General features: G+C 41.0%; 1 protein-coding gene across 1 annotated transcript; it reads left to right on the forward strand.

The window, feature by feature from the left end:
* The first annotated feature begins 1,943 nt into the window (after positions 1-1,943).
* LOC106595217 (uncharacterized) lies at positions 1,944-9,752 on the forward strand. Its single transcript, XM_014186597.3, has 2 exons — positions 1,944-2,667; positions 7,657-9,752. Exons 1-2 carry the CDS (start codon positions 2,145-2,147, stop codon positions 8,709-8,711), a joined length of 1,578 nt encoding a protein of 525 aa, XP_014042072.3. The 5' UTR covers positions 1,944-2,144; the 3' UTR covers positions 8,712-9,752.
* Positions 9,753-10,001: the final 249 nt, after the last annotated feature.

Below are 10,001 nucleotides of genomic sequence, written 5' to 3' on the forward strand. Positions count from 1 at the left end.
AGGAACTACCAATGAGATCTGGGGTTTCTGGGATATCGTGTTCAAATCCAGAGGGGTCTACAAAAACACCTATACACATATATTGTAGTTACGCAGGTAGAAAATAAAACATTAAAAAGGTGGCATGGCCAGTGGTCTGTGGTCCTAGGGCTGGATTAATGAAGGGGTTTACCTTTCACAGCAACTACATGACAAGAAAGAAAAGTTGGCCCACGTGTTTGTCAAAATGGACATATCGTGCTACAGCAACTACATGACGAGAGAGAAGATAACACTCACTACAGTAAGTGGTCCCCTTTGTGGACATTGTTGATGTTTGATTAGATGATGATGTAAACAAACTCGTCAGTCAGGAAAGAAAGCCGACACGAAGAATCCACATATGTAGGTCAATCGTGAAATGTTATATATTTACACTATTGTCAAATATGCATTAGTTAATTATAGAGTGATATGTTGATTTTCAAAATAGATGGGTGTTATTTTGGTACAAAACATTAACGTCTTGTGTTTAATATTATAGATGACATCAATCATGAATATGTAATGTCACACATTACATATTGGGCAAAAGCCATGGTGAAAGTTGACAAGATTGTAAGGGGGTGGTTACAAATTCTCTTAAATTTGTTACAATTGACAAATTCTCTTGTCAACCTAAGGTCGGTACCTTAGAAAGAGCTGGCTGGATAAAGAATATTTATATTTGACATTCAATTGAATACCTGAAGTTCCTGGGCGGGCGAGTTGGCTGTACGCAGTGATGCGGGCTGGTGTAGATAAAATGCCAAGGCGGAATTCTTGTCCCATTCCGCCCTGATGACTGTCAACCTGAAAATGTATATTTCGGAATGAAAGAGGAGACAAAATGTGGAAAAAGGGGAAGGGGTCTGAATACTTTCCGAGTGCACTGAACATATTAAAGCCACTAAATAAAGGCTATTAATTAAGTCACAACAAGCCCGACATGAACATTACAATTACCTGCGCATGAAACTGCTGACAACGAACGCAAACTGTCAGTTAAATCCTAAACATAATGCATTGAAATAAATGGCACGTAATCAAATGAATAAATTACAATCACCAAAGACGCATACATGTTCATTTAGTTCTCTCCGGGTGACGGGTTTAGCCGAACATAAATCTAGCTTTGTTGTTGATGATGATGATGATAACTATGGGTAATGTATAGTGTCTATGCCAAATTGTCATACATTTTTCTTCCCTACCACAGATTCCCATAAGGTCTCAGATTCCAGGATGGGAAAAGGCTTACAAGAAAAAAACTGATTGAGATGGAATCAGACAGAGATGTCGATTTATATTGTTACTTGTAGTGTTAAAAAGGGAAGAAAAATATCACATTTTTCTAAATTAGCTATCTAGGCTACTCACCTTACTATAGGCTACAGATTTGAGTCACCACTAAAATAGTTATTTTTGTTATTGAGTAGGCCTACATCTTTGTTTAATCTAATTCAACAAATGATTCATCTAACAATAAAACTCCTTATTATTTTGTAAGAAATGTAAAGGCGGTTTACAATAAATTTGACTAAAGTAGAAGCTCATGTTTTGTCATATTTATTGTCTGCAGTTGTCTTGATGTCATTTGTATGTTTGATATGTTTGTACATACACAGAGCCGCAAACAACATTTCCCCATCGGGATGAAAAAAGTAATTATCTTTTCTTGTGATGAGGAAAGTATTGGCTAAGGGGTTAGAGAAAATGTATTTTCTTATTTGAAATGTATTTGCTCATTTTGAAATTATTATTATTATTATTTTTTATTTTTATTTTTTTGACAGAATAAACAATGTCGTGAATAACTGCTTTACCAACTCCAGTCAGCAGATGGCGATGTGAGTCTTTCAGTTGATGCTTTTTACGTGACGTATAATCTAGTGGACGGGACGGAACTCTTCCTAAAAACAAAATGGTAACTAATTCAGCCACCTCGGTAGCTTACTAGCTAACATTAAACTGATGCATTGAAGCTCCTTTGATAATTTGTATATTAATCTGTGTTTTTAACACAACTTGTCTCTTAGTTAACTTAAAACGTAATTTGCTTGTTAAATGTACTACATTGTTAAGATTGATACTGAGCTAATGCTATCTAGCTTACATCCCTGACCATGAGCTCGCTAAAATACTCCCCCTCTGCCAAAGAAGAGGTCTGCTGGACAGTGAAAGAAGCTCTGGGGCTGAACATTGCCGTGAAAGAAGAAGAAGAGGATGATGTTACAGTGAAAGGAGAGAAAGAAGATTTCAGAATTAAAAAGGAGGAAGAGGAGGATGTTACAGTGAAAGAACCGTTTGGAATGAAAGAGGAAGAGGGAATAGAGTATGTAACAGTGGAAGAGGAGGAGGTAGAAGCTTCCAGAATTAAAAAGGAGGAAGAGGAGGATGTTGAAGAGAAAGAACCATTTGGAGTGGAAGAGAGGGTAGAGGCTGTCACAGTGGAAGAGGAGGAGGTAGAAGCCTTCAAAATGGAAGAGGAGTATATCACATTGAAAGAGGAGGAGGCTGTTACAGTGAAAGACGAGAAAGAACCGTTTGGAGTGGAAGAGGACGCTCCCTCAATAAAAAAGGAGTACATTTTGGGAGTGAAAGAAAAGGAAGAAATTGGGGAGGAGACTGAAGACCTGATTAACACCAGTGAGTATGGTCTTTAAAACGGGCACAAACTCAGGCAGTTGTTGAACCAATGTGTGGTTTTTAAAGGGGCATTCTACTGAAGTTCTACACATGAATGTGTTGTTCAGTACTGTAGGAAATATTAAAGGATTATCTGCGATTGGTACATCAAATCAAAATCAAATCAAATTTATTTATATAGCCCTTCGTACATCAGCTGATATCTCAAAGTGCTGTACAGAAACCCAGCCTAAAACCCCAAACAGCAAGCAATGCATGTGAAAGAAGCACGGTGGCTAGGAAAAACTCCCTAGGAAAAACTCCCGAGAAAGGCCAAAAACCTAGGAAGAAACCTAGAGAGGAACCAGGCTATGAGGGGTGGCCAGTCCTCTTCTGGCTGTGCCGGGTGGATATTATAACAACATGGTCAAGATGTTAAAATGTTCATAAATGACCAGCATGGTCAAATAATAATAATCATAGTAGTTGTCGAGGGTGCAACAAGCACGTCCGGTGAACAGGTCAGGGTTCCATAGCCGCAGGCAGAACAGTTGAAACTGGAGCAGCAGCACGGCCAGGTGGACTGGGGACAGCAAGGAGTCATCATGCCAGGTAGTCCTGAGGCATGGTCCTAGGGCTCAGGTCCTCCGAGAGAAAGAAAGAAAGAGAGAATTAGAGAGAGCATATTTAAATTCACACAGGACACCGGATAAGACAAGAGAAATACTCCAGATGTAACAGACTGACCCTAGCCCCCCGACACATAAACTACTGCAGCATAAATACTGGAGGCTGAGACAGGAGGGATCAGAAGACACTGTGGCCCCATCCGATGATACCCCCGGACAGGGCCAAACAGGCAGGATATAACCCCACCCACTTTGCCAAAGCACAGCCCCCACACCACTAGAGGGATATCTCCAACCACCAACTTACCGTCCTAAGACAAGGCCGAGTATAGCCCACAAAGATCTCCGCCACGGCACAACCCAAGGGGGGGGGGGGGGCGCCAACATGCATTTTTTACTTTTAAATAATTTATATGATACGATATACTTTGTTGACCATTTTACATGGAAATTAATTTAGGTACACAAACACAATACACTAGAAAACATCCAGTATGGAAAACTGGAAAGTTAGTACACAAGTCACACATCTCTTTGGCCTACTGTCTGACCGTGCATTGGGCCTCTATCTGTCCTACTGTTCAGCAGCCTGATGGGCCTCTCTCTGTCCTACTGTTCAGCGGCCTGATGGGCCTCTCTCTGTCCTACTGTTCAGCGGCCTGATGGGCCTCTCTCTGTCCTACTGTTCAGCAGCCTGATGGGCCTCTATCTGTCCTACTGTTCAGCGGCCTGATGGGCCTCTATCTGTCCTACTGTTCAGTGGCCTGATGGGCCTCTCTCTGTCCTACTGTTCAGCAGCCTGATCGGCATCTGTCCTACTGTTCAGCAGCCAAATGGCTGCCAGATTGAAACTTGTCCTGCTCCTATTCTTGCTGAACAGTGGGACCTTATATCTCCTTCAGGAGGTCAGCAGCTCAAAACCTAGAAAAAGGTTCTGTGTGGGGTCCTCTGATGTGCTTGGCCTTTATCCCATGTATCAAAGAGGCCCTGAAGCCCCCGACACAGAGGAAGGGATGTTGTGTTGTTGAACTTGACATACAGGAAGTCCAGCACCCACAACGTACTGCTGGGATCACCTGTAGGTGGGGGGGTTAGTCACAGACAAGGTGAGGCTGCATGCAGTTAAAAGCAGAGGACAAGTCTAGGATGAGGATGTGCACATACCTAGACATTGATTCGTGGAAATTATAACTTATAAAAGTTAGGAGAAGAGATGAAAGGAGCAGATTTGACTCATCAAAGTAAGTGCTGTAGTTTAGTTTGAACAAATAAAATAGATCTGCCCACTGGTATCTGTTACCAGGACAACCAGCAGAGTTCTGTTAATTGACATGAAGATATACTGGTATATTTCCACCACAGTAGACAGTTCTGTTAGTTATTCTACATTGTAGAATAATAGTAAAGACATCAAAACTATGAAATAACACATGGAATCATGTAGTAACCTAAAAACTGTTAATCAAATGAAAATATCTTTGAGATTCTGAAAAGTAGCCAGCCTTTGCCTTGATGACAGCTTTGCATTCTCTCAACCAGCTTCATGAGGTAGTCACCTGGAATGCTTTTCCAACAGTCTTGAAGGAGTTCCCACGTGCTGAGCACTTGTTGGCTGCTTTTCCTTCACTCTGCGGTCCAAACCATCTCAATTGGGTAGAGGTCGGGTGATTGTGGAGGCCAGGTCATCTAGTTCCGCTAAGCACAAACCAGATGGGATGGCGTGTCACTGCAGAATACGGTGGTAGCCATGCTGTTTAAGTGTGCTTGAATTGTAAATAAATCACAGTGTCACCAGCGAAGCACCCCCACACCATCACACCTCCTCCATGCTTCACGGTGGGAACCACACATGCGGAATTCATCTGTTCACCTATTCTACGCCCCACAAAGACACGGTGGTTGCAACCAAAAATCTTACATTTGGACTCATCAGACCAAAGGACAGATTTCCACCGTTCTAATGTCCGCTACTCGTGTTTCTTGGCCCAAGCAAGTCTCTTCTTATTGGTGTCCTTTAGTAGTGCTTTCTTTGCAGTGATTCATGCATGTCTCATCTGAACAATTGATGTTGAGATGTGTCTGTTACTTGAACTCTGTGAAACATGTACACACGCGGTCCCGTGTGGCTCAGTTGGTAGAGCATGGTGTTTGCAACGCCAGGGTTGTGGGTTCGATTCCCACGGGGGACCAGTACGGGAAAAAAATGTGTGAAATGTATGCCTTCACTACTGTAAGTCGCTCTGGATAAGAGCGTCTGCTAAATGACTAAAATGTAAATGTATTTGGGCTGCAATCTGAGGCTGGTAACTCTAATGAACTTATCCTCTGCAGCAGAGGTAACTCTGGGTCTTCCTTTCCTGTGGCGGTGCTCATGAGAGCCAGTTTCATCATAGCGCTTGATATTTTTAGCGACTGCACTTGAAGAAGTTCTTGAAATTTTCCGCATTGACTGACCTTCATGTCTTAAAGTAATGATGAACTGTCATTTCTCCTTGCTTATTTGAGCTATTCTTGCCATAATATGGACTTGGTCTTTTACAAAATAGGGCGTCTTCTGTATAACCCACCTACCTTGTCACAACACAACTGATTGACTCAAATGCATTAAGAAGGAAAGAAATTCCACAAATGAACTTTTAACAATGCACACCAGTTAATTGAAATTCATTCCAGGTGACTACCTCATGAAGCTGTTTTAGAGAATGCCAAGAGTGTGCAAAGCTGTCAAAGCAAAGGGTGGCTACTTTGAATCTCAAATATTAAATATATTTTGATTTGTTTAACACTTGTTTTGGTTACTACATGATTCCATATGTGTTATTTCATAGTTTTGATGTCTTCACTATTATTCTACAATGTAGAAAATGGTATAAATAAAAGCCCTTGAATGATACTGTGTATTTACATATATTTGATTTTATATATATATATGATACATACATTTTCACAACATTTTAATATATTTCTATATATTATCTTTCAGTTTGTGTGCGCATGTACAGGCTGTCAAATCAAAGGTGCTCCTTCGATATAAAGTTGTTTTTGACAAAAAATGAAAAGGTATCAGTTTGTCACTTTCATGAGGTAATAATGAGTAATAACATGTTCAGCTTTGAATCCCATGGTAACGCTGGCGTGATTTAGTGCTTCCAAACTAGGGCTTATCACAATATTTTTTTCCATGGCAAAAATTAAAACACGAAGCAGACTAAACTCTTCGGTCCTTTAAAAACCTGCTCTTTGTAAAATATTGTGTGCTATAGCCATCATTAGGGCTGTTTTCCTAAAAAAATTGTTACATCCGTTTGGTGTTTTGCCACGATACTAACGAGTATTGCGATACTGGTATCGTCCCAGCCCTATTCCAAACTGTTTGAAACATTCTGTGTTTGAGCTACAGACTGCTACAGTCCCCCATTGGATTGGTCCGTTTCTTCTGGATCCGCCGATACCAACCATGTGATTAACGATACCGAATCAAATCAAATGTTATTGGTCACATACACATGGTTAGCAGATGTTATTTTGATTGTAGTGAAATGCTTGTGCTTCTAGTTCCGACAGTGCAGCAATATCTAACATGTAATCTAACAATTCCACAATAACTACCTAATACACACAAATGTAAGTAAAGGAATGGAATAAGAATATATACATATAAATATATGGATGAGCAATGACAGAGCAGCATAGGCAAGATGCAATAGATGGTATAAAATATAGTATATACATATGAGATGAGTAATGCCAGATATGTAAACATTATTAAAGTCACTAGTGATTGATTTATTAAAGTGACCAATGATTTCAAGTCTGTTTGTAGGCAGTCAACCACCTGAGCCACGGCCTGTTCACCCCGCTCTCATCCAGAAGGCGAGGTCAGTACAGGTGCATCAAAGCTGGGACTGACAGACTGAAAAACAGCTTCTATCTCAAGGCCATCAGACTGTTAAATAGCCATCACTAGTCAGCTACCACCCAGTTACTCAACCTTGCACTTTAGAGGCATTAGTCAATAATACTCATGAATGCAACTTTTTAAGTCAAACCATTTTTCATTTTACTTGTGTCCTGAAAAGAAAATGGTAAAATACTTAATTGTGAGGCTAAATGTGAGGGCTGGACATGCAGATAAATGAAAGTAGTGAAAAAAAACAGAATCCTGGGACCTTAGTAACTTCACTTCTCTTCGCATGACTAGCACATGAAGCATTTTCAACTGTCAAGTGTACACAAAGGAGGATGTATAATGCTTCCATGAAACTGTCTCTTTCAACCTGCTCATAAGTATTTTTTTATTTTATGGAAATGTTCTGAAAACTTTTATCATGTAGTGGTTTCATTCAGGTCTCTGTTTAACAAAATACTCTGTCTTTGACAGGAGAGAGACCAGACTCTCACTCTGACAAGAGTCCTTCAGGGGAACCAGACCCAGAGAAGAGTCCTTCAGGGGAACCAGACTTAGGGAAGAGTCCTTCGGGGGAACCAGACCCAGAGAAGAGTCCTTCAGGGGAACCAGACTTAGGTAAGAGTCCTTCGGGGGAACCAGACCCAGAGACGGCCAAACCAGTAGGACGACACTGCTGCTCCCACTGTGGAAGGAGATTTACCAAGTTACACAACCTGAAAGAGCACGAGAGGACACACACAGGAGAAAAGCCTTTCCAATGTTCCCAGTGTGGAAAGAGTTTTAGCCGGTTAGACAGCCTGAAAATGCATGAGAGAATCCACTCTGGAGAGAAGCCTTACCAATGCTCCTATTGTGTAATGAGTTTTTCACGATCACAGGCCCTCAAAAGGCATGAGAGGACACACACAGGAGAAAAGCCTTTTCAATGCTCCCAGTGTGGAAATAGTTTTACCCTGTTGGCACACCTGAAATCACATGAGAGGACACACACAGGAGAAAAGCCTTTCCAATGTTCCCAGTGTGGAAAGAGTTTTACCCGGTTAAGGACCCTAATTAGGCATCAAGGAATACACAAAGAAGGAAGGAAGACCTTCCATTGCTCTCAGTGTGGAAAGAGTTTTACTGAGTTATGGGGTGTGAAAATACATGAGAGAATTCACTCTACACACAGAGGAGAAAGGCCTTTCCAATGCTCCCAATGTGGAAAGCGTTTTACCCAGTTAGGGAACCTGAATTTACATAAAATAATTCACTCCGGAGATAAGCCTTACCACTGCTCTCAGTGTGGAAAGAGCTTTATCCGGTCATGCCATCTCAAAGAGCATGAGAAAACACACACAGGAGAAAAGCCCTTCCAATGTTCCCAGTGTGGGAAGAGTTTTGCTCGGTTATGGAACCTAAAAGAGCATGAGAGGATACACACAGGAGAGAAGCCCTACCACTGCTCTCATTGTGGAAAGACCTTTTCACGATTAAGGGAACTGAAATCCCATTACATTTCACACACTCTTATCCAGAGACAATAACAATTGGTGAATTCACCTTAAGGTAGCTAGGTGAGACAACCACATATCACAGGCATAGTAAGTACGTTTTCCCTTCATAAAGTAGTTCTCAGCGAAGTCAGCGCTAGTAGGAAAAGACAAGTTCAGGTCAGATTTATTGAAGATACTCTTTGAAGAGGAATGGTCATCGTGGTTTTCGGGAAGATGGGCTGGGACTCCGCTGTCCTGACATTATGGTTCCGTTATTGGGGTACCAGGACAGAGAAGAACTTTGACTGGGATGATTGGGAGCTGGTGAGAGGGGCCAAGAGACCAGAGATGGCATAATGGAGTGTTCGGGTTGGTTGGGTTGTAGGTAGGGAGGGGCAGTTCCCTTGTATGCACCAGGGTCTTGAAGTGGATGCGAGCATTGACAGGAAGCCAGTGGAGTATGTAGAGGAGCGGGGTGACATGGGAGATCTTGGGGAGGTTGAACACCAGGCGGGCTGTGGCGTTCTGGATAAGTTGCAGGGGAGCCCAGCCAACAGAGAGACAAATGCCTGGATTAGGACCTGCACTGCTTCCTGTGTGAGGTAGGGTTGTAATCTACGGATGTTGCAGAGTATGAGCCTGCAGAAGTGAGTCACTGCTTTGATGTTTGCAGAGAATAACAGGGTCTTGCCAAGGTTCGTTGCACATGAGAGAATAAAGAAGCAATGTTTTTTTGACTGAGAATTTGTGTTTTTGTTTATGCCGCATGAAATCAAATTGTGTGAATGAAATCATAGAACAAAATGGCTACTTTTGTTTTACAATGTTCTAATGTGCTTTTTATTTTAATTAATAACAGATTGATTGTAACTGATTGATTGCATGCAAGTATGAACTGCCAGCTGTTCATTAAATTATTTGGATATTGCAAATTGTAAAATACTAAATAGATTAATGGCATTTTCTTGATTCTAACTTTGAAACCTGTTAAATGTTGTTTTGTTTCATTTAAATAATGAAGGTGTATGAAAATGTGAGGACGTTTTGAAAACATTGACACGTTTTTTTACATTAAAAACATTCACAAGGTCATGAATGTTATCAGTATTATTCCACCATATCAGAGAAAATACAGGTGCTGATTTGTAAAAAGATTTTGATTAATGCAAAATATTTTTGTATATTTTTGCCATGTAGGAGCAGTATGGACCAAGTCTGTTCATTATATACATCTACATGATGTATTGTTACACCATGTAGGAGCAGTATAGACCTAGTCTGTTCATTATATACATCTACATGATGTATTATTACACCATGTAGGAGCAGTATAGACCTAGT

Source organism: Salmo salar, chromosome 02 (genome assembly GCF_965601325.2).
Source record: "Salmo salar chromosome 02, fSalSal1, whole genome shotgun sequence".
NCBI classification, from domain to species: domain Eukaryota; kingdom Metazoa; phylum Chordata; class Actinopteri; order Salmoniformes; family Salmonidae; genus Salmo; species Salmo salar.

Excerpts from the sequence above, each read along its gene's own strand:
- LOC106595217 (XM_014186597.3), top strand. The coding sequence starts at position 2,145 with ATGAGCTCGCTAAAATACTCCCCCTCTGCCAAAGAAGAGGTCTGCTGG. Across the intron at positions 2,668-7,656 it reads TGAAGACCTGATTAACACCA|GAGAGAGACCAGACTCTCAC; the intron begins GTGAGTATGGTC and ends TGTCTTTGACAG.